At 44.2% G+C, this 24874-nt stretch overlaps 2 protein-coding genes across 2 annotated transcripts; one reads left to right on the top strand and one right to left on the bottom strand.

The window, feature by feature from the left end:
• Positions 1-1194: 1194 nt before the first annotated feature.
• LOC133225917 (alpha-aspartyl dipeptidase-like) lies at positions 1195-8413 on the bottom strand. Its single transcript, XM_061378868.1, has 8 exons — positions 8241-8413; positions 8062-8150; positions 6947-7021; positions 6342-6421; positions 4784-4957; positions 3272-3331; positions 2358-2440; positions 1195-1819 (listed from the first exon to the last, which is right to left on the bottom strand). The coding sequence occupies exons 1-8, from the start codon at positions 8339-8341 to the stop codon at positions 1741-1743; spliced, it is 741 nt and encodes a 246-aa protein (XP_061234852.1). The 5' UTR covers positions 8342-8413; the 3' UTR covers positions 1195-1740.
• A 3-nt stretch (positions 8414-8416) lies between these two features.
• On the top strand, positions 8417-24371 carry LOC133225909 (cytochrome P450 20A1). The gene is made up of 13 exons (XM_061378860.1): positions 8417-8568; positions 9170-9219; positions 9307-9473; positions 14681-14826; positions 15474-15641; positions 16484-16562; positions 18239-18354; positions 18769-18823; positions 20073-20193; positions 21086-21197; positions 21809-21873; positions 23752-23841; positions 24021-24371. Exons 1-13 carry the CDS (start codon positions 8497-8499, stop codon positions 24169-24171), a joined length of 1392 nt encoding a protein of 463 aa, XP_061234844.1. The 5' UTR covers positions 8417-8496; the 3' UTR covers positions 24172-24371.
• Positions 24372-24874: the final 503 nt, after the last annotated feature.

The raw sequence follows: 24874 nt of genomic DNA, 5'->3' as shown, positions 1-24874 counted from the left end.
CCCTTCATTGCTGTTATAATCATCAGATGCTTGAACGCAGAAATGCCTCTGAGTGGCAGCATAGCATGCTCTGCATGAGTTTGAGTCATGAACTGTTCATCTTAACTGCAGTCTTGGACACTGCATATGTGAGGAACTGCCCATAGCGTTTAATCAAAGGTACCCTTTGTTTGGTTTTAATTTGCCTTTTGCTGTGCATCTGTGGAAGAAAATTGGTATGTCTTTTTTTAGTTACCATTTACCCAAATGGCCCAGATAAAATAGGTGGTGTTTCACTTGTTTCCTTCAGGAGAGAGTTCCTCAGGTTATGTGTTCTTTCTATTTTTGTCTACTTGAGAAATTGGCAAGTATTTCCAGAGCTTAGGTCTGTGATTAGACTCTGCACAGGGAATTTCATAATGTATCTTCTGTCACAGAAGCATGATTGTCAGTATAGGTTATGGTTTAAAGCTGCTAAGGTGTTCTGAGATTGAAGTAAAAACCATCCAGCCATATATATCTTAGATCTAACTGAACTTAGAGGCCACTGGTTTATTTAGCTTCCAGTCTAGTCAGTATTTTCCTCTTGAGGGAGCCATACTTTTTGCCTTGAAGTAACTTTGTAAAATAGTCTTGCACCTGACAATACTGCTTTAGTGTTATGTAGCTGAGAGCTGTTGCTTAAAGAAAGCCATGGGGGGCGGGGGGGAATCAAGGAAAACTTGTAATCTGTGTTCTGGTTCAACCCTTCACTATGCAGGAGCAGCTTAATAAAAGATTATAGAGAAATGCTGCTTGTGAGACTTGCCTCCCTTTGGTCAGTGTTTTGATGGAAGCTATAATGCTACTCAGTTTGCTTGATGCTTTTTTACTAATGCTAATGAGGGAGTGGAAGCAAGGGCCTTACAGCAACAGTTAACTATATCTTCTCAAATTCTTACCGTGCAATTATGTGATTACAAATGGATTTTTAAATGCCAAAAAATGCCTTTTTTAAGAGTTAAATGTTAGGTCTGAGGAGTGTTGGAAATACCTGCTTTCAAAAACGAGCCTTCAGACACTGTAATGAACTTGCTTGTCAGTCTTCTGTGCAATATCTTTTTCCCTTCTGGGTGCTTTAAGAGTATACTGTATGTCTTACTTTGTTTTGATCAGTATGTTTTAAGAGTGTGTATATTGGCTAATGATGGATTTTTTTTCTGTACAGCATGGTGGAAGATGTTTTAAAATTTTGCACTTTTCTAGGATTTGCAAGTTTGTAACCTGAAATTTTTAACATGCACACTTTTGTATATAATTAGCATTGTATATATTTAACATGAGTTTGAAGCAAATAAAAGTAATTGAATGCATAACTTCTCCCTTTATTAATGGTGGAAAAATGAAGCTAAAGGTGTGGGAATACACTAACAATTCTTTAATTTAGCAGGTAAAGCTAGGCAGCAGGAACAGCTGACTGTGTCCTGTCTTAAATGTGTTAAACATTTGGTGGAGAAGGAATCGAAGTGGCCACATGAAAACACAGACCCTTTCAGACTAAGAATAGCTATGATTACTCAGGTATTGCAATAAGAATTGTCCTTTTGCTGGGAAGGACAGATGTCTGAGACATGAATTAGGGTGGGGAAAAGAGCCTACTAATGCATATTTATCTTTATTTATAAAGATACGGTTTTCCACCCACCCTGGGACTAGAAGCATCCCTTCCCTCCCTCCTCATTGTGTCCCCATTTAGTGACTTTTGCTGCAGAATATACAAGACTACAGATTCTGAAGATTACTGTCAATCAGGAGGAAACTGAAATCTGTTCCAGGCTCATGTTCAGTTGGTTTCTTACCCCTGTAAACAAGAAAAACCATGCTGTGAGCTTTAGCAGGAGCTAGGACTGTGCTTCCATCTGTTACTAGGGATAGAACAAGGCATCCTTATTCCTATCAAGCAGAGCTGTGACTCCGTTTCTTCCCTGCCTCTCGAGACATACATATTAGATTTCTTAGTAATGTTTGTATGACAAAAGACATGAGTTCCCTTGTTCTGGAGTTCAATGCATTAGGGCCAAACTGGCATTCCGCTGGCCTTCAGTAACAGGACTGACTACAGGGGCACTTTCTGTGAATGGTAACTATAGTTCATAAGCATAAGCATTAGGGGATGTAACGCCATAGAACTAACTGGGTAAGCTAGACATCCTTTAAGTGCTGTCATACTGCCTACTCATCTGGAGCATAAAGCAATACTCATGTTTTCCCCAAAGAGAAATGGAAGCAAGGGATTAAGGGATTCTGATGTGGGGAACAGGCAGGATGGACCAGGAGTCTAATAGTATCTCTCTTCCTTTCTCTCTGAAGGAGAATATCAATTCAAATGAAGCATTTACCTCAAAAACAGGCGTGCTCCTGTCACTCCTTGCAAGGTGGCTTTGTCTCCTTCCACTAGCAGCATCGCACCTTCCCGCAAGCCCTAATGTAGGTGGTAACATTTATTGTTATTATCAAGCTATCTAAAAGGCTAGAGTGCTTGTCACAAGCAGGCTAGTCTTAGTGCAGCTCACCGTGACTACAGGCAAGACTTCCATACATATTTCTAACAAAGATGCCAAGGCAAAACTCTGTGAGTTACCTTGCTTTAGAAGCCATTTTGTTTATTTTATTTCTCACTTTTAAAGGAGAAGCCATTAAGTGTATTTTTTCCATGATTACTTCTGCTACCACTGTTCTTGGATCCAGTTTGGGCCAAGCAACAGCCAGCTGGGTTTGGCAGAGCACGATTTGTATACTCCAAGCTCAAGCACAGGGAGAGGAAACCCTGAGGTCCCACTCTCCCATACAGACATACTGTAATTATGAACATACTACTGAATGAGCAGATTCAGAAACCTACAGGGATTAAAACAAAATTTAAAGTTAAGAGGATCTTAAAAAAGATTACAGGGAGGTATCTTACCAGCTGCATGCACACCACCTCCAGTGTACAAGAACACAGCTGGTGGCTGGTGACTGGTGACTGGAAAGATCAGAGCAGCCTCAAATAGAGTGTTTTGCAACAGGACTCCAAGCATCTAATGGGCAGAATGTGTTTCATTTGTTCTAACCCATTTTTTGCAAGTGAACAAAATACAGATTTGAAGCTCTTGGCTAGAATACAACTAGCCTTCTATACCACAGTTCTCTAAGGCTTGGAACTTTAGGCAAGGAAAATGACAGTGAAAGCTAGCAAGAATGCATATAAATGTTTACCATACTACAGCCATATAAAATCAGTAGTAGTTCCTGACTGGAAATTACTACCCACCAGAACTGGAGGGGTGTTTGGTTCTTCATGATACTGGTGAATTCTTTCCTCTCTTGTCTCCTGCAATAATGAATGTAGATTTAGCTGCCCAGGAAGTCAGGTAGGATTTGGAGCTATCCAGTTAGTGCAACACTGAGCAATTTCATAACATTAAACAAAAGAGGCACTTTCCCTCAAACAGAATGGAGTGACAGGATTGACTTTAATAGATATGTATTTTACTCTTCAGCAGTAATTGCTGCAGGTTGATCAAACAGAACCCACACAGTCCCAACCCTGGTAAGTCTTATTTCCACTCAATTCAACCAGTATTTTGGGGTTTTTGTTTCCGAGTTTTTGTTTGTTTGTTTTAATGCTATCTGTGTGTGCTAACCCTCAGAACATGAGCACTGAAGCAAATGGATGAGATACCACCTTCATGGAGGAGGTTAGTGAACCATGAATTTCCACTGAGTAAGTATATGCTTGTTTGTCATCAAGTAGGTATTACACTGAAGAATTTCCTTCTGTGAGAAGCTCTGCCATGTTTCCTAAGAGTTTGCTGCTGAACTGAGCAACAGTAGATGAAGAAATCAAACCAGAAGGATTTGTTGGTAAGGAAACAGGAACACAGCAGGGACTTGGTACAGAACAGAGCTTCCAGCATCCTCTCGGAGAAAGAGCAAAAGTTATTTATAGGGAGAAGACTGCCTTTTACCTAGTGACAAGCTGATTAAATGGGTACCTACGACTTCATTTAGATTCTAGAAGCACATCGTGATCCTTCAGCTCTTCATTGTTCCCTAATTCTCAATACTTCTCTAACCATGGAGAAATTTTGCTTACAAGGAGAGAAGTTTTTGGGCTGTTAAAATGATGCACCACAGAAACTGCTCTCTGAGGAACTGCCTCCTAGCAAGCTATTCAAGAATCAGCTCCTCCGTACAGAGGATATGGCCATCTTTGTGGTTGAAGTTTCAGCTATACCAGTACATGTGCTTGCTTGGCACTGGCCACTACTGGGTGTGCTCTGTTTGAGGACACTAGTCCCTAGGTATTTTCTTACAGAACAAGACTGCATGCAATCTTAAGATCTCCCTGTTCTGATAGTTCTTTCAGACCTTGAGATATTTAGGCCTCTTTATGTTTAACTTGAGCCAAGCAGCAGTCAAGACAGACTATAATAGGAGTTTGCAGAAACACAGTGCATGCCTCTTAATGTTTCAAGTTTACCTCCTTCCCCCACCCCTCCAGTTCCATACCAGGTATGAAGCAGCAGTATTTCAGATACTGCAAAGCTTCTGTCTGTGAAAAATACTTTGTTCCATGTCAGCAATAATGTTGCCAACTCCTCTTCCCATTCAAAGTAAAACCTTAGGAGGGAGTAAAGTGTTACTGCTTCATTGGCATTTCCAGGTGCTCTAGGAAGCAGCTGTTAGACATCCAATAGCTTTTGTAAGGCCTTACAAGTGCACATTATCATTAAACCTCTGCACCGTTATTCCTGTGTTACCTCTGGCATCCTTTACTTACACCCATGTGACTGCTTTTAACATCTGGGTCCAGATAGTGGGGGTTAATATTAAAAGGAACTAAGCCTAGGGCCTGCAGGGAAGGTGGATAAACAATTGGCATATCATTGGTAGTATTGATGCTGATGGTAGCGACATTAGTTCCTGCGCTAGATCCCATGTAAGGAATCCCATCCTGAAAGACAAAAGCAATGATTAGTATGCAGTATCACAACTAGGAACTGCATTTTATAGCATCTTCTATCAATGTCAGAGACTCAGCAATCAGATCAAAATCCTAGCTCATCTCATTGTTAACTTTACAGATGAAAAGCAGAACAAGAATTCAGGTTTTGAGGTGGGCAACAGTTTGTATATGTCATGGTTGTCAGAGAACTAGTTGTTGAGTGTCCTATACTCACAACTCTGATCCCAGTGCAAGGAAGAACTCGTGAGGTTGTCAGTGCATATACTGGACTCCGTTATTGAGAGACTAGTCTACATTTCAGTTAGAGGAAATACCTGAGCAGGTCTTAACTAGCTTCTGAAAACAGCAGATTGTCTGAAGCTGAGTACAATGGTGCCACAGCATCAACTTAGCAGTACTGTAAGCAGCCAGCTTAGGGCTACTTTTGGTATTACTACTACATACATAATACTATGCTGTACGTGGAAGGATTCCATATGAACATGCAAGTATGTGGATAATGCTGAGCAATTTATAAAAATAAGCTATCTTGAGAGAACTGGTGCTAATATAACCAAATAGTTACCTAGACTTCGTGAGGACTTGAATATTTTCTGGCTTTTCTGCCCAAAACTGGCACTGGATTTCTTTATATTAAGAGAGCCTAGCTAACCTTTCTTCTTGGCAGCTGGCATTTTCAAACATATGGTGCATCAATCTGCCTGAAGTCGCTTGGAGTTCCATATTGCTAGGGGAACACCTTGCTTCTGTTCTCCTCCATGGATGATGTATCTTTGCCGGGCCTTACAAGATTCACCCGTGAGAATGGGGCTGCTGACCAGAAGAGCTCAATGGCATTGAAACTCATAATTCCAGCTTAAGGATGTACACAAGGTAATTACACCACTGTCAGCACCAACAACAGGACATTAAAGGACATGTCTAAAAGGCACATAGGGATCCAATTCTATCAGTTTATTAGCAAAAGATCTACCATGTGAACAAATCAGTATATTAACAAGAAACAAAGTGGATATCTCAAGCTGAAACCCAGGGTTTCTGGACATAGATTAAATCTTTCACTGCTCTTCATTAGTATGGTAAATTGAGAGCCTTACTTCTAAGGTACTATACAGCACTGTCCATCACAAAGTCTTACAGTCCCACATCTGGGAAACTGCCCTAGACAGTTTGCTGACCTTACTCTTTTCAGGCTTCAATGATGGACAGCCCTATTTGGCCACAGAATCTAAGTTCACCAGGTTGCATGAGATGGCTCAGTATTTGAAGTATATTAGAAACAAAGATGTAAAATCAACTTGGATTAGTCTGAACACCAGTTTATGCATGAGATCCTGCCCTTCAGACTTGGCCCAAGTCTTGTAGTTTTTACCTCAAGAACTCTTTTCCTGATCTCCTGTATCAGACTGTTGTCGTAGAGAGCTTTCAGGAGACGGAATGTGTTTCCACCTCCTGCAGAAAGAGAGTCCAGCTTATTTAGTGTGCTTTCACTACCAGTTTTAATTGAAGCCCTTATAAACTTGGCAGGTTCAATCATTTCTATTCTCTGTTCAGAGCAGTATCCTGCTTTGAGCAGCAGTAAAACCAGAAGGTTCAGAAGGATGGTCATTGGGCAGGCCATGGGTTCATGCCCCAAGTCCTTGTGACACTGATGCTGGCTGTTTGACAACAGATACTGTTATTATATGCAGGAGCATGGTATTAGGACTATGGTCAGTTTAAGCACAGTAGCCCTGGATCTTCTTGGAACTGATAATTGAAACTTACTGGAGATGAATTTCCATTAATAAATCTCTAATATTTCCCTCCCCACCACTAAATTTAGGATCCTGTTGTTCCCAAGTACTGTTTTATGTAGTTCCCAATAATTGCTAAATCCAACATTTTCATTGTTGTCACTATAGAAGTGCCAGCTCTAAGCAGGCCTAATCCAGTGCTCCACATAACCCTCATCAGGGAGCAAGAAGTAAAACTTACCAATAAATATTGCTTCAGATTTCCTTACAGCTTCCACTGGATCACAAGATTCATGAATGCTGTCCAGGCCATAACCTTAAATGAAAAAAAGGTATTTACCTTTGCCACTTCAATTTGATGGAAGAATGTGGTATGTCCAGTTCCTCCCTACCCACCTCTGACCCTAAGCCAAATGCCTCACGAAACAACCAGGGAAACTTCAGAGAACTATACAACAGAAACCAGAGCATTTGTCTAGCACAGGGCTTCTGCATCCAGCTGTACCAATGGAAATGTCTGCTTTATGGATATATGTGCTCGGTGTCCAAAGGCAGAGCACTTCACGCAGCAGGGGCAGGCTCAGGCACAAAGTCATGCTGAGCACTACCAACTAACTAGAAAATAAGAAAGAGCTGTCAGGTCTTCAGCTTGGCTGTGAGTCTGAACAGGATGTCGTGCATTAGTGCAAATATCTGATCTGAGTGTTGGTTTAGTAATGGCTAAAATGTCTGGCCTTCACAGATCTGCCTTGCTGGGGTTCACTGAGTACGGGAAGTGCCAGGAGAGATGGAAGAACACGGACATGCGATAGCAGCCATCTTTCTGCAAGGCAAGGAGCAAAATGCAGGTCAGAGAAGTGAGTACTGACTATTCCTACAGTAACAAATCGAAAGTTAATGGTGATAGATATGAGGTGGAGGTGCTCTGGAAAGATTATTGCTCTAAGCAAAGCTCAGTTGCTGCTCATCATGGAAGCACATTATGGTAATGGTCTTTGCTTAATAGCAGTAGTTGCACGGCTTGAGCAGAGGTTTCAGATGTCCTGGAAAAATCCCCATGTGATTGAGGAGAATAAAAAGATGCCACTTAGGAATAAACATTTCCTCCCTGAAGTGGTTAGAAGTGTTTACAATAAGATTTCTTCCGGAGGCCTCAAAAGCATCTGCTTCTAGGTAGGAGTCAGCAAACAATTTCCTGCTGTCCATAACTCCGCAGGGAGCAGCAGAGCTAGCCGAACCCATCTCCACCCAGTGCAACACCCTGTGACAGCGCTGCTCGCCCAGAGGCGTTCACCGCCTCACCTCCTCCTCACGCCTGCCCCACGGCGACGTTTCCCGCCGGCGGCCCAGCCTTACCCAAGCTTTCAAACTTCGCCCTCGCGGTCCGGGCGTAGGCATCGCGGTCGTGCAGGGCGTAGGGAACGAACAGCACCCGCTTCACCTTCCTGGGGAGGGGAGGGGAGGGAAGGGAGAGAGCTCTCAGAGGAGCGGCGGGCGGCCGGGGCAGGGTCCCGCAGCCCCCGCGCAGCGCTTACTCGCCGAGGAAGCTCTTAATGTGCTCCTGGCAGTGGCCCAGGTACCCCCCTCCGTGCAGGGTGGAGTTGGACACCAGCAGCAGACGCCTCGGGCCCCCCATACCGCCGCGGGCGGTGTGTGCGACCACAGCCCGCCCTGCCCCGGCTCGGCTCGGCTCGGCGCGGCGCGGCCCGCCCCTTCCTGCCCCGCCGGCGGCCTTTGAGGTGGGGCTCGGCTGCCGTTCCCGCTGCCGCCCCGGCCCGGCCTGCCCTGGCCATGCTGGACTTCGCTATCTTCGCCGTCACTTTCCTGCTCATCCTGGTGGGCGCCGTGCTCTACCTCTACCCGGTAATGCTGCCGGCAGTGGGAAGGGAGGGCGCACGGCCCGGTCCCCGCCTCAGGCAGGCAGGCAGCGGCCTTGAGGCCGAGCCGCCTCCGCTCTCCGTGCGCTCCTGGCCCCTTCCACATCTGGGCTTCGATGGGGTTTCGGGCCCACCGTGGTCGTGCCCTGGGGCCCAGGTCCTGCCGTGGAAGTGGCTGGTGCCGGCGGCAGGCTGTTGTGCAAGGCGGCCCGGCCACGTTCTGTGTGAATCCCTCTTAGAAAGGCTTTGTCTGCTCACCTCGCAGTGCTGCACTGTGCGGCTCCCCAGGGCAAAATCTGGGTGTAAGATCTGTATTGCAAACCTAACCCTCTAAATCTTTGTGCGGGGATCTTTCCTCTGACCGGGTGAATAGCGCTGGTTTAGCCAGCAGGAACAGGCACACACGGTTGGCTTCATCAGCCTTAGCAGGTTTGAGGCCTGAAGATGTAACTTATCTAACATTTGGTTAATGTTTGTAAGTAGTGCAGCAGTATTGATGTGGAGAATCCAGCTCTCCTGCTGGAAAACTGCGGGACTTGTATAAAATCTTACGTTCGAGGAGAGTGATACATTTCCTTTTACTCCAGGCATCGAGGCAAGCATCAGGTATCCCTGGGCTGGCTCCAACTGATGAAAAGTAAGTAGTTTCCAGCTCCGCATCGATCAAGTTCAGCTTTGACAGAGGATGCGGTTCATGACCAGATACACACTTTCTGTTCTTCAGGGACGGCAACCTTCCAGATATCATTGCCAGCAGGAGTTTGCATGAGTTCCTGGTGAACCTTCATGAGAAATATGGCCCATTGGTCTCTTTCTGGTTTGGAAGGCGTCTTGTTGTCAGCCTTGGCTCCATTGATCTCCTGAAACAACATATTAACCCCAACCGGTTGTGTAAGTGTTCTTTACTTTGTCTTTGAGTCCATTTGTTACTTCTGGCCTTGCTGGGCATCCCATGTCAAAGGAAATTAAGGTTTCATTCTAAGCAGAAAGAAAGTAAGACTTAGTTTGAAGCGGACATGGTGGTTCAGGTATGGCTTTGGTCCTGCTTACTGGACTTGAATATCCATGACCAAGAGTTGCTGCTGTTCAGTGGCTGTCAAGAAGTTATTATGCTTGTGTCTTTTACCATCTCCTTACAGGCGAATGTTTATGAAAAGCATCATGCTCGTTAACATTGCTTGAAACAGCAAGATGAAGATCCTGTAACTACTTGACATACATTTTAAAAGCAGCTTGAAATACAATTTAAGAGGGGGAGTTTTGCTAAATTAAGTCTGGAAGCAGCTGTGCTAGTTTGTGATAGCCTCGTTGTACGGTTCAGTCTGAGGTTTGAAGTATTATTTGAAGAAGTTCTTTAACTTTCATTTTATTTTGGTGGGCAGAATTTTGTGTTGGAAACCTTAAATGAGCTTCTAGTCTCAGAAGTGGTGAGTGGTGCTGGTAGCTGAGTAGACCATCATAGTCCTGGGAGAGTGTTTTAATTTATGGTGTGAGCCTCTCAGGTGTGTGGTTTTTGGCCTAAGGTGATCACAGACACCATGTTAACTCAGTTTCTGTTTGGGCTTAACCTCTTATTTTTCCAGTTTTCATCTAAAAGGTTGACTGACGTGCTGGTTGCAGTCTTTGACCTGTTCCTGTAGTCTGTCTTTAGGCACAGGCAGGTATCTCATCATTGCTTTATGCTGGGGTTGTGATGGGTAAGCTTCTTGTGTAGTTGCATGACATACTTGAACAAAATGGTGACAATCTGGGGAAGGAGTGGGAGTTAACAAAGATCAGCAAGTCACAGTAGATAGCAGTGCCACTCCAGAAGGTGGAAACTCACCCTGAAAGATCTGAATGAACTCAAGCGAGTTTGAGGGAAATTGAGCAGACAGTCCCAGGAGTGGTGACAGGCCTCTGAGCTGGCAGGTTCCCTGAAGTGTTCTGAATTTGGGAGTGCCAAAATACTAGGGAAAACTAAATAAAGTTCCTGGACTTAAATGTGGGAAATGAAGTGACCTAAGCAGCTACAGGCTAGTCCAGTGTCCTGCTATGCTAAGGACTGAGCATTTTTTAAGGATGGGGATAAATAGGAAATGCATGCCTTACTTCTTTGATAATTAGACTAACAGACATTGAAAGTGATAGAACTGTGTTTCTGTCAGGGTTTTGGTTCAGAATTTGCTTGGATACCGCTTGAGTTGTCACTGAAGCTGGAGGTAATGGGATATGAGAAGTGGAAGAGGAAGCAAGGCTGGAGTGTGTTGGGAAAGTGAAATGCTGTGCTGGGGAGGTGAAATACTCCCACTTATGTTAGCAGTCTGCCTTGATCGCATCACACTGAGACCCCTTGTCAGTACAGGGAAAAGGAGTGAGATGGGTAACCTTGAGCCTGGGGTAGCAGAAACAGGAAGGGGAGGAGCAAAAGCAGGCTGCATTAATTGCCTGCAGGATGGAAAAAAAGAGAAGGGTATGTTAAGTCATGTATTTTCTGTAGAGAGAAGAAAACATCTCAGCTATTATACAAGATGAACATGAGCCAGACCTGGAACCCTGTGTATGGCTCTGACTCTACGCAGGCATGATTTTGAATAAAGCAAATGTAAAGAAAGGCTGCATGTGCTCTTAGGGAAGGTGGGAGCATGTCAAGCAGGAGGAACCAGGGGAAGTGTGTTCAGCTCAGCAGAAGGCAAAGCTTATGGGGCGCATCCTCATAAAGGCAGCAGCAGCAGGCTTAAGAAGGGCTCTCATGAGCTGTACTGAACTCAGACTTGAAAAAGCAGTGATGTTGTATCAATACTTCCTGTTTAGCACTGATACTTGTCAAAAGTGCTCAAACTTTTTTAGAGGTGAGGAATCTTTGATTACTTTTCCTGGAGCTTTGAAGTATAAAGGGGCACAGTAGTAGCTAAGCGGCTCTAGCAAAACACTTTCTGTATCATTTGCTCCAAGGGGACCTGATAAGCAGCCTTCCAGTACCTAAAGGGGGCTTATGAGAATGCTGGAGAGGGACTTCATACAAGGGCACATAGTGACAGGACAAGGGAGAATGGCTTTCAACTGAGAGAGGGTGGATTTACATTAGACATTAGGAAAAAGTTCTTTACTGTGTGGGTGGTGAGACACTAGAACAGGTTGCCCAGAGTAACTGTGGCTGCCCCATCCCTGGAAGGCCAGGCTGTATGGGGCTTTGAGCAACCTGGTCTAGTGGAAGGTGCCCCTGCCTGTGGCAGGGGGTGGGAACTAGGTGAAGGTGTCCCTTCCAACCCAAACTGTTCTGTGATTCTTCTGAGCACAGACTGCTGTGGAGCAGGAGACAGCCACTGTGGACTCTCCAACTCCTGAATCTTCAGTGCCACCTGAAAACCCTTGCCATGTGACTCCTCCTCAGTTTGATGGGGTAGCTGAGGGCAGAGCTGCTCTTTATAGATGCCTGCTTGTTGGTTTCCAAGTTTGAGGTGTAGGGTTTGACTTCAAGTAGCATAGCATCTCCTGTGTGTCTCTCTCCAAGAAGTCTGATATGACCAAACTTCTTGGAGAGAGAAAGTGAGAGAGAGGTGCTGATAGTGCACCTTTTGTGAGAGCCTTGAAGTGGGACTAATTGTATTCACAGTTATTAAAAGGTTCCCAATGCCAGGAGACTGTTTCCCCTCATGCTTAAAGCAGTGTTTGAAGTTGGTATGTTTTCATAGCTTCTTAAAGCTTGGCTGAGATTAATTTGCAAAGAGAATTCAAAGGAAGTAAAACTTTGCTGCTGATACCAGTGATTCCTATAAGAGGCTAAGGGGAAGTAGTCCAGGCCTGGGAAGGGTATGAATGTGAACAGGGGGACTAGTTCAGGATCAGCAGCAGAAGTGTGTTCAGACACCCACTTGGGAAACTCCCATGAGTCAATATTGCCTTTTGGGTTGGGACAATGAACCTGAAGCACACTGGATGCTGTAGATGGAGTTATGAGTCCTAGCCTGTGCATTTGTACTGTGCAGCTTCAGATGTCCTTTCCATCTCTGATGTTCAGTTCTGTTTGGCATCTATCTTGACTATCCAGAGTTATTTTTTCTCCCTATTTACTTACAGTGGTGTCCAGGACATTGCTCTGAGGTTCTTGGGATGAGAGAGATCTCCTTGTAAGTGGAAAGTACGGTCAAAATTTCAATATGAGGACTGAAAACATAACCCTAGAGATGTTTTCAAGACAAGAACAAAGAAAGAAGTCAGTTGAAGTACTGGCAAGCCAGAGCTCTGTCTCAAGAAGCAATTTGCACCTTGTGGAGTCACTAGCCTCCTGCAGCTGCAGAGAAATAGTAGTTTCTCAAATCCTGTGAGGTATGGCCAGCCCTGAGCAAAGGACAGACTGGGCTCTGCAGTACTGAGGTCACAACACTGAGTGGACCAGTGGTGTGGGACTGCCAGTTTGCACTAGGGACAGGGGAGAAAAAAGTGGAGCTTATGGCTGATCCAGCAGGTTTCTTCCGTATGCACCAGGAGAACCGCAGTTTCTGCAGGTGACTGTGCTAAGCATCCTCTGGCTTCTCCAAATGCCTCTGCTTGCCAGATTCACTGTGTGGGCTTTACCACCAGCCATGTGGTCTTTCTGGCTACTTTGGTACTGTGCCTAGCTCTACCAGGGCCAGTCAGCAGAGAGCTGTCGCATGAATAGCAGCAGCCACCACTCCATGGCAAAGTACCTTGGAGGAGGAATTGTCAGCAGCAGCTAGAGTCACGTAACAGCCTGCTCCACGTGGAGAACCTCAGGTACCATCTGCTGTGCCAAACGACACATACACATACTCCTTGTCACTCAAAGTGAGAAAGGGTGTAAGATCCAGAGCTTAAAAACATTGGAAGGCAAATTATGTGAGAGAAAAGCATTTAGGAAAGTTTGCCATGTTCGTGCTTTCTGGTTTCGTTAGCTTCTTTGTGTCACTGGGTAGTAAGTCCTCTGCAGGTGGGAATTGTCTCTTCTTGTATGTCCAGTAGCGTAATGAGTCCCTGAATCTCTGCTGGGAATCCTAGATATATCCACAGGGAATCCTAGATACATCCACAGTTGGTACTACCGAGTCCCAGCCTTGATGTTTTCTGATGCTCCAGAGGTTTCACTCTGCATCTGGGAGAAATAATAGATTGTGGTAAACAGTGAAAACACTCCTCTTGAAACCCTCCTTGATTGTTGCTTCCAAGTAGTTCCTTAAAGATTCTGTCAGCTCTGCAAGACCCACAGAAAAGTTTATAGGGAGGGAAAAACACAGACCATACTTTATTGCACAGTTTTGTATTAACACCTAATTCAGCAAATTGATGATGGTGATGAAATTCAGAGTTAAAAATCGTACTGAAGTGCGCCATGGATATGAATAATAGAAGATACGTGTTTGTGTCTATATGCTGAGACACATGCTTGTGTCTGTATGGAAGGAAAATGGAAAGTAAGGTGATTAGCAGTAGAAAGCGTTCTGTAGCTTAGAAGGGTACTGTTTTCTGTAAGAGCTTCTCTGCTGGAGGCAGCCCTGGCTGAGAGAGGTAGGTGTTAGTTTGAGAAGGGCTCTTAAGCAGAGAACTCTGCATACAAGAGAAATCATGCAGAGCAGTAGGGTGTCAGATGAGGTTTGCTGGGGCTGTGAAGTGAGGTAAGGAGTGCAGAGAGCAACTTCTGGTGAAGTATCTCATGCAAGCTGATATATCCTGAGTGCACAGCCATGGTCAGGGCAGGAGGATGCAGCAGATGTCAAGGGGGAATGTGCTAAGGGGCTGCAGATGAGTCTGGATGAGAAGGGAAAGGGGCATTGCCATGCTCACTGTTGTCACCAGGTCAGTGGCACAGCTAGCTGGGAACTGGAACAAGCTTCCCAGGCATTATTACTAAAGAGTTACTTGGTAGAGCTAGCATGCAGCCTCTGCAGGAGGGATGGTACCCTGGCACAGAGATCTTATGAGGTTCCAGCCCACACTGAGCAAGAGAAGCTTGACACCTTGAAGAAGCTGTTCCTGGGGGAAGGAGCCATGCCTTCCTCACTGGCCAGAAGTAGCAGTGCCTGATTAAAGAGGTTGCTGTTTTCATCATCCCTGTGTTGTGTGACTCACTTTCAGATGGTGTTTCCTTTATCTGTTTTCAGTGGATCCCTTTGAGACAATGCTAAAGTCCCTCTTGAGGTACCAGTCCAGCCTGAATAGGGATACAGGAGAGAGTCACATGAGGAGAAAGCTGTATGAAAATGGTGTGACCAAGGCCTTGCAGAGTAATTGTGCTCTCATCCAGAAGGTATGTAACTGTCTTTGTACAGGTTCACAGGAAAGTTTAGTGACAATGATCGCTAGGATAAGGGACCTGCATTCAAATTAATGCTAGGACTATAAACATCTGAGACAGTGAACAGCCTCTGCCCATTCAAGCACGGTGTGAATGTTTCTCTTAGCTCCAGTAAGTTAGGGGGAAGGGCTGATCTTAGTGATTTTTTTTTATGCCAAGGTGCCAGATGCAGTTAAATATACTGGAGAATTTGGATTCTAGATTTATTTCCCAGGCCAGGAGGGAGGAGCAAAGAACCACCTACTGGGTCCACAGACAGGCGAAGTGCTATTCTGTTGACTCAGTCCAGCAGCCAGAATATGTTTTCCTATCTGGAGCTGTTAGAATTCAAGAGTTTAAGGTTTCTTTTGTGACAAAGGGGACAAGAGATGAGGACAGCCATGCCTTGTTGGGGGAAAACCTTGAGGCCAAAGATACGAGGCTAAAATGTTACTGTTTAAATTAACAGTGGAAGGAAACCCAAGAAAGAATGTAACTTCATGCCATAGCCTTGAAATTGTGGTCTGCCTTAAGAACTGGGTGGGAATGTCTCCAGGGTGTGTTTGGTAAATAGGCTGCTGATGCTGCTGCTGCCAACTAATGGTTCCTTCCCTCTCAAGCTGTCAGAAGAGTTGCTAGCCAAATGGCTCTCCTTCCCTGAGGCACAACATGTGCCACTCTGCCAGCACATGCTGGGCTTTGCCATGAAGTCTGTCACGCAGACAGCTATGGGCAGCAGCTTTGAAGACGATGGGGAAGTCATCCAATTCCGCAGGTACCATGATGCAGTAAGTGTCACAAAGATCCAGGATATTTCCTGTTGCATTTTTCCATGCCAATAGCACACAGCTTGTGTCAGTGTACAGTTTAGTTCGAGCTACTGCAAAGACTTCAACATTGATGTTAAGAGCTTAAAGGCTCTGCCTCAGTTGTCCCAGGATTAAACTGTAGAATCATAGAATCACAGAATAGTTAGGGTTGGAAAGGACCTTAAGATCATCTAGTTCCAACCCCCCTGCCATGGGCAGGGACACCTCACACTAAACCATGTCACCCAAGGCTTCGTCCAACCTGGCCTTGAACACTGCCAGGGATGGAGCATAAAAAAGATCCTACTGTTAATCCTGCTGTCATTAGTCTAAGGTGTTTCTGAAGGGTCTGTTTGGATCAGTAACCTAGATCCAATAGCAATTGAGAGCTGTTTGGTCCCTAAGTTAGTTAAACTCTACTGGGGCTGCCAGTGGAACTTTTCAAAGATCTTCTGAATGCTATGTGACATTGTGGAGAAAGGAAAAGTCTGAGGAGGTCCCAAGCTGTATCTTCATCTGAGGATGTTAAAACTGCTGATGATAGGGTCAGAAAGAAACAGTTCCATTTCCCATTGAAGATTCCGATGCCTTTTCCCCTGCAGTTGTAATTGCAGTTGTTTCATTTCAACTCAGTTTCAGCTATCATAGATGTAATATCTGGAATGGGATATGGTGTCCTAAAGAGGAGAACAGTTCCATATTCAGAGGAAGTCTTTCTTTTATTTGGTGTTTTCAATTTCCTGAATAGGAAAGATCAGAAGAGTGCCAGCAGTCTCAGCCTGTGGTGAGTGATGGTGCTCTTCTCTCTGTCTTTCTTTCAGATCTGGTCAGAGATTGGGAAAGGTTTCTTGGATGGGTCCCTTGACAAAAACATGACTAGGAAGAAGCTCTATGAAGATGGTAGGTTCTTCCCAAAATCATGATCTTCTTCCCACTCTGATTAATACTTAGAGTTAGCTAGTGTATAGAAGCACTTAATTTGCCAAGCTCTTTTGGCTTTTCTGCAGAGTTGGTCATCATACCGTAAGCTACCAGATGTATTCTCCTTACTCTCACATAAGATCATTGTTTTGGAATTGAGTGACGTCTGCTATTGTGCAAGAAGTTTATAGGAGTAGAACTGTAGTTCCAGGTCTAGTTCTAGGATCTGTCCAGTCTGGACTGCTAGAGGATCCTGGGAAGTACTGTGGTTTGCTTGCTCCCTTCCTATTCTGTTTCCAAGCACCCACTTTTGACCTCTTTTGGAGGCAGGCAACTGTGGAGACAGAAGGAGCCATTTGATTTGACCTGTATGATCATTCTTAAGATGCAGCATCTGATGAATGCACTGCCAGTCACTCACAAGGCACAAGTACAGAGGTTATTTTTTTTTTTGATATTTTAGGTATTTGTTGGATACCTTTCATGTGATAGCCTCTGATGTGCTGTTTCAAGGTAACATGATTTTCAGGTCTATTGTGGCAGTGCTTTTATTTCTCATTATTTCACAGTAAGTTATTTTATTTTTCAGTTATTCCATCTTTTTTGTTGTTACTAGTTAATCCTTTGTGTATTGATTGATAAGATGTTAAAAAAAAATCAGCTTGTATCTAGAACTAAGGATTTGCTTGTAAATCCTCCAGTCCCAGTGTTTCCTTCTTTATGTTGCTAGTTCTGTGGATTTCAGAACCTGAGGACAACTACTGCCCCATTAAAATGAACCTCTCCCATGGGCACTTGTTCAGGACCCTTCCTGAGTTGTAGCAGTACGATACATTGGACACAATTTTACAAACTCCAGATAGTGAGGCTTGGTGTTTAAGTGTTGCTGGCCTTCCTGTGTGGAGAGGAGGGAGGAGAGGTAGTTCTAAGATAAAAGGGCTGAATTGGGCCTTGGTGAATTTAGTTTCAGATCCAACTTGTGCTCTACATTTCCTGGGTAGTCTTGAGGAGGTCATTTAAATCAGACAGCAGATGGCATCTAGGTCCCTAACTCCCCCTAGATCCCACAACATCAACCAGGAGTTAGGCACCCAAATATCTCCAGATACGTGGCTCTTTGTGCCAAAACAATCCTGTGTTTTCCCCACCTTCTTCTCTCTCTCTGTGCAGACTCTTCAGCACAGAACCATCCTCTTGCACTATGCTTGTAGAACCCCTACCAAAAGGGACAGCGTCAGTGGCTGGAGGTGCTGTCACACTTTAGTAATTATAACTCTAAAGCCCATGCAGCTGGTGGTATCTGCCTCAACCATTATTTTATATGGGGCTGATTAATCACGTTCTCTGATGGTTAAACACTAACTCTTATTTGAATGCCCCTTACATGATTTCAGCTCATAGATTACATGTCTCAGTCATACCTGTAAGGGCGGCTTTTTATAGTCAACCTGTCTTACTTGGTTTCTACATTTTCAACTAAATTGAAGATACCACCTTCCAAATTCACAGTAATGTGTAACAGAGGCTGCTTCTGTACGTGAGCCCAGCAGGGACAGCTGGTCTGAAAATCTGCTTGGGGAGATGGATTTGCTTCTCTGCAGCAATCAGGATGACCACATTAAAAAAAACCAAAACATTTCATTTTGCTTCCACAGCTCTGTTGGAGATGGAATCCACCTTAAGGAAAGTTACAAAGGAACGCCGAGGCAGATCATTCAACAGGCACGTCTTTATAGACACCTTGCTGCAAGGGAACCTGAGTGACCAGCAGGTCTGTGAAGCTTTTATATCATGACACAGTGATGGAGTTTTGCTCGATGGGCAGGTCATTACATTTCAACCTTTGATTGATTTAAGTTTTTGTATTAAGTCAGATTTCTTACTAAGGCAGCGTTTCTTGCTCTTTTTTTCCACTCCTACAATGTTTAATTGCATTAGACTTAGGTAGCTTTCCTTGCCACTGCTTCATTGCTATTTTTATAAACCAGAAGTATGTTAATATTAGGCATGTCTTATGTACCATTCCAGTGGAAGTTCTATAGGGAGTTCATTCTATGTCTTCTAGATATATTTCCTGCTCTCTACACTAAAGGGATTTCATGTGCTTGAGTGGAGAATGTGCCATTTCTTTTTTATCTTTATGGTCTTATGATCTTCATTCTCTGAAGTAGATTTTATTTCCTAGATTCTAGAAGATACAATGATTTTCTCCTTGGCAGGATGCATAATCACTGCTAACTGTAAGTACTGATTGTAGGTAACTTTTCATCCTTACATTTAGCTGTCTAAAACTGTGTGTGATGACATGACACTTATTCTAGGCTAATAAAGAATTATATTCATCATTCTCTTTCTCCTGAGCTATAGGTGTATAGAAGAGGGTAATTTTTACATCAGACTCTTGACACAGATTCACAGCTAGTGAGCTGAAACTAAGCTGTTTGACAGCCTTCCCAGTCTTTTGGTGAACCTTAGAATTTCTTCCCATTGCGTTTCGCTTGCACTCTAACCTGAGCCAGCTGATGCTAAATCTGATGAAAAACCACCAGGAGATATAAGCCACAAAGATCATGTTATACAATAGGTTCTGGCACATGGAAGGGAAATTAAGGCAGAGTGCTGGAATCTGACTGGCTGCTTTGAATTTCTGTAGGATAGGTGTGTTCCATGTGTGGAAGTCTTTCAAAGGAGCTACTTTGATGATTATCAAGTGCTGTATCTCAGCCAGTAGAGCTGGGACTCCAAAGAAAACCTCTCAGGTGCAGCTGGGTGTTAAAAAATGTGCAGAGTAAATTTGGTAACTATGATAAAACTCTCCCCAGAGAATATCCTCTCCAAGTACTCCAGGAATACTCTAATTTTAAGGGGCTTAAATCCTCAGGGATTCCAGATAGTTCTCATTAATAGATGGTTCGGACTGGTAGAAACATTCCCTTGTAGCTTTAGAGAAACTGCGTCTTCCATGCTTATTTCTTATGCAAGGTTTCTTTTTCACTTTGATATTGAAGATATTTTTTGTCAGGTACCTCACAAAAAGATGTAAGGGAGACGAGCGCTGGCCAGCCTGCTGCAGAGAGCTGTACTGGAGCCCCAGATGCTGGCTGACATCAGTACTTGCCTGAGATATGCTGGGGAAGCCACCCAAATAAGGGATTTTTTCTGATGCTTTGGACAAACCAGCCTTTCATTTGCATGGTTTGTCTGATAACCCTGGTTCCCCAGGGCTGTGGGGCTGTGTGGTCCCTTCCCCAGAACTGTGAGGGGGAGTGGCTCACTGCACAGTTCCCCAAACTCCTCATAGCATTGGAAAGAATTTTAGGGTCTCTACTCCTGCCACTGAATGCAGAATCAGTAGAGCCTGCTGTGAACAGAGATCACTCTTTTCTGGGTAAAGAAGTAATGTTGCAAATACAGAAAGTAAGAAAACTGAATGCAGTTTGTAAAGGCTTGAATCTTGTGGGTCCAGTCTTGTCTTGATTTCTTCCCCAGTGTGTACCTGGGCAGTCTATTTCCTGACAACCTCAGAAGATATTCAGCAGAATCTCTACAAGGAGATGGATCGTGTTCTGGGGAAGGGACCAATTACACATGAGAAAATCGAGCAGCTCAGGTGGGTCCCATGGAAGGAACAGCAGAGGAAGGTTGCTTCATGTGGTGGGGACAGAGGCTTCATGTGCGGGAGCCTGACGTCCAGCCTAGACTGGGCCAGAAGAAGGCATCCAAAAGCTACTCCCTTCTTTTTGTCTGGAAGGGATCGAACCACAAGTTGACTTGCAGCACAGAGGGAATATGCTAAAGGGCTTCCAGATGTGGGGACCAGGCTGCTTTTTTCAGAGTGTCTGTAGGAAGCCTTTTAGATTCATCAGCAAATGAGAGGACAGAATCAATGCCCTGGCTGTTAGGCCACAGTTTGTTTGCTTACTGTCTTGTTTCTGATCTAGTTTTCCAAAAGTAGAGGTAATCAGTCATTTTAGTGATTAGATTTGTGTTAGACATATTTAGAGAGAAAGCAGGGAATAATCTTTTCAAAGGGCTAGAGGATGATGACTGATCAGCAATGTACCTTTATTGTATTTTGCATTTGTTGGTGCAACTGTGTGCATTTTGTATTGGACTAGTGTTAGAGTTTCAGTAGGGGAGTACTGAGTATGTGGGTTTCTTGCTGCTTCTTGTATGCATGAGAGGTCCAGGAAGGGGGCTGGTGTGTTCATCCTTTTTAGCAGAGTTTTTTTTGTTTGTTTAAAATCTGGTTAAAAAAGTGTGGCAAAGAGAGATTTTGATAACCTTCCCTAACAGCTGACAATGAGATTTAATGCTGCTTTCAAGCATGTTGGAACTCCTTGCCAGAAAAAAAATGAAGTGCCACAGTGTGGCTTGAGACAGCTCCAAGAGCAGACTGTGACCCTCAATACAGCAGGTGACTCAGCTCTCCTTGCTGCCACAAGGACATGGACCAGCTTTTCTCTGTGAGGGTTAAAGTGACTAAATCTTACCAATTGCAGATACTGTCGGCAAGTTCTGTGTGAGACAGTGCGGACGGCGAAGCTTACTCCCGTTGCTGCACAGCTGCAGGAGCTGGAGGGCAGAGTTGACCAGCATACTATCCCCAAAGAGGTAGGGCCATACTGAGAGCACTAGGTCACTCTCCTTTCCTGTAGGGGAATTTGCTATTTCCTTTTCTTCCCATGGAGGGGCGAGGCAGGAAGACCATTTCTTCTGATGAAGTTGAACCTTAGCAGCTCAAAGTCTGCCCTGCAGTTCGTCTGTGGGAGAGGCTCTGGGGATTCATGTTTTCCTGCTGAGCAAATTTGCTTCCAGTTCTGCATCCACCAGGGACAACTCAACTTTTGAAGGGGCTTATGGACTCAGTTGTGCATAAAAGAGCAAAATTTCAAGCCTGATCATATCACCCATGTTTCCCACACAGTGTGGTACTTTCCATTGCAGAGGATGAAACAGTCCATACACACATGCCATCAAGAGTAGAGGAATGCGATCAGACCCTCTCTACTAACGGCTGCAGCATGTGCCTTAGAAGTTAAGATCCTAACATCTGGGCATGGATTATGGAAATCTGTAGATGAATACAGCATATTATCTTTTTAATCCACCTAGTAAATCTGAGTAGTCTACAGAATAATTGTCACCCAGCAGGGCTGTCCAGACATGTCTTTAATTGTGCATTTCTTTCTGCTCTGACATACGTGTCCGGATTTTCTTTGCAGACACTTGTGCTTTATGCTCTTGGTGTGATGCTGCAGGATAGTTCATCTTGGCTGTCACCATATAAGTACGTAAAATCAAAGACTTTTATTGCAACAAATTCCTTTTGGGTTTTAATTAATATTCTTTAGATCTTGGAGCACAGCCTGTTTGGCTGCAGGACCTGCCTTATGCAGATCCTGGAGATGAAAGGGAGTCTGTAAGAAGATCAATTTATGAAGGTCTTGGTTTGTTTGTCTCCATGGGTGGGATGTTGGGTCAGTTCAAGTCACGATCCTCCCGTGCTGCATTCTGCGTGTGCATGTATGTGTAATAGTTTAATAAAAAACAACTTTTGCGTGAACACACGCATGCAGCTTCTGTGGCAAATGCCAGTAAATTCTTTTTAAGATTTTCTGTGAGAGAGAAACAGTGATTTGCATGGCTTTGGACTCACTGCTTGTCATCATGACGCAAAGGAGGAAATGTCAGTCTGAAGTTTTATTTTTTCCAGGGGGAAGGGAAATGCTTCCTCATTTCTTCTGTCTGTGAAAACAAAACTAGATCCAGGCCAGCATTTCAGAGGTTAAAGAAAAAATTGCTGTAGCTTCCTGTGGCCTCCAGGTGGCAAATATTAACATGTATTTGACTTGCTTCACTTGGGCTGGGAAAAAAATGTGGGTCAGTTATTCCAGACAGAGAGAACAGACAGCTGAGATTTAGCAGAAAGAATAGAGCCTTTAGAACAGCACTTGTCCTCTCCTGCAAGTGTAGCTCTTACAAAAGGGTCAGGCATTGATGCACTGATTCACAAGCGTCTTGGCAGGGATTGCCCGCTAGGATAGGACATGCACTGTGTTTAGGAAGGGTTTACTGAGGCCTTGTGGGAGGGACCATGAGGACTTCTATGAACACTGTTTATTCCAAGGAGAAGGGGGTTGTGGTTTAGCCTGAGGTAGATGTGTATTTCAGTGACAGAGAGAGATTAGCTCTTTGTGATCTTTTTATCTAGCTACCCAGTGTACAAAAATATTGTGCGTGGCTGTTTGCCCTCCCTATTTCTTTGTTAGGCAAATGCATTTTCTTTCCTATTACAACTTCTCTAATTTGCTTCTTCAGTTCAGGGAAATGCAAGTTTGATGCTGCTTTCACTGAGGGTCAGCACCCACATACCTTTTCACCTTGGTAGAAGCAGATCTTGGACGTTCAGGCAGCTAGCCAAAGGCTTGAAGTATAAGCAGGAAGATTTAGCTGAAAGTGAAAGAGAACTGACTCCCATCCATCAAATTTCCTGAATGCTCTTCTATATATATATATATTTAAATTGAATTATATTTTATTAGTCTCCCTGTAGTTAGGTGATTATGGGACTCTTGTTTTAACTCATGGCAGCCCTGGATAATAGTTTTCTCACAGCCTTCACCATCCTAATGCTGGAAGCCACTTTTCTCACTTGAATGAGTCACCAGCTTCCCTCCCCCAGCCCATAGACATACACACACCAGCTGTTTGAAGAGAAGCGTGAGGGGCAAGTTGAAAAGGGAAGTATTTTTGGAAGTGATAGAGGAAGGGACACGGGGAGAGAGAAAAGATGACAAATCAGATTGTGTGTGCCCTGGAGGGGAATAGGGGGCAGGTAGCAGCATCAGCTCAGCTGTGTACTCAGGCTAAATACCCACTGCTGAGAGGTAATGCATATTAGTTCCAGCCCTGTGTTGCACTAACTCGGTTTATCAGCATTTTGACCAAGCTGGGACACAGCTGAGCAGCTGGGAATGTCAATGGAGTGGATGCACAATTGCCTTCATGTATGGGTATGGAATTACCTAGCATGATTTAGAGAGAGCAAATTAGTGAGATTCAGTATCTCGTTGCCAGTTTCTTTACTCATGTGTGTTCGCACATGTGCCTGGGGAAAGAATCCTGTGCCCACATAGAAAGCCTCAGTGTGTTTTGTCTTTTGTAGGTTTGACCCGGAGAGATTCAATGAGGAATCAGCCATGAAAAATCTCTCCTTGTTGGGTTTTTCAGGAAGCCAGGAGTGCCCGGAGTTGAGGTGAGCACAGGGAAGGAGGTCTTTGTGTGTGTCTGTGGCAGACAGGAGAGAAGGTGCTTTCAGCCTCTTCCTGTTACTGCTGAGGCAATCTGTCCAAGCTGGCAGTTGTTCTTTGGCAGATTTACGTCATAGCAAGGGTTTTAATCTTTTTTTTTTTTTCCTCCTGCCTCTTCCCTCAGGTTTGCCTATATGGTGGCTACAGTTCTCCTGAGTGTCCTGGTAAGGAAACTGTTTCTCCACCCAGTGAAAGGACAAGTCATGGAGACAAAATATGAGCTGGTAACCTCACCAAAGGAAGAAGCATGGATAACAGTGTCTAAGAGAAGCTAAGAGTGAGCATAACGAGGGGCTAAAAATGCCAGCAGTGAAGTTCTGATGAAGAGTCTTAGGGGGTATCATGCTGGCACCAAGCTGACTCAGCCAAGGAATTTTACATCCAGATTTTGTTACCTTGCACATTGTTAACCACATGCCTCTTTTGGGTACTTTTTCTAACTCAACCAGTCATATTAAAGTAGATTTCATCTGTATGCCTTTTTTACATTTGCTTTTGGATCTCTTTGCAAGGGAAGCAAGAAAATCTTGCAGTGGTTTATGTATGAGCTGTTGGGTGTCAGCTAGTCAAAGACCAAAGCTCTGGTTAATCCCCAGCCCCTTTTCTACAGCAGCCAGAGGTAGGTAATAGTGCTTCTCTTATCCAGTGGAATGCTTCTTCATGGATCCTAGTTAGAGAAGACCTTGGAGAAACAAGGACAAATCCTTTCTCTGTATAGAGGTATTTTTATTCAAAGTGTCTTTCCTTCCCTTCAGCTATAGCTAAAATTGTCAGGAAGAGCAGATATATCTTGTGAAATGTGTGAGTGTATGTGAGAGAGAGGGAAATGAAGCAGGGTGGGAATTGCACCACCAGTTCTCTTGCTGTGTAGTCGTGCCATGCTGTGGGGTTGCAAGAGAACAGATGACTGAGAAATGCTAGTAAATCAAGAGGAATAAAATTGGTTTGGCCCCTGAGAAAACAGAGGCATTGGTAACA

Source organism: Neopsephotus bourkii, unplaced genomic scaffold (genome assembly GCF_033783945.1).
Source record: "Neopsephotus bourkii isolate Nb327-2 ecotype Australia unplaced genomic scaffold, CSIRO-AGI_Nbou_v1 NB_196, whole genome shotgun sequence".
Lineage (NCBI taxonomy): Eukaryota > Metazoa > Chordata > Aves > Psittaciformes > Psittacidae > Neopsephotus > Neopsephotus bourkii.
The sequence above is the reverse complement of the archived record's forward strand: the minus strand, read 5'-3'. Positions and strand labels throughout refer to the sequence as shown.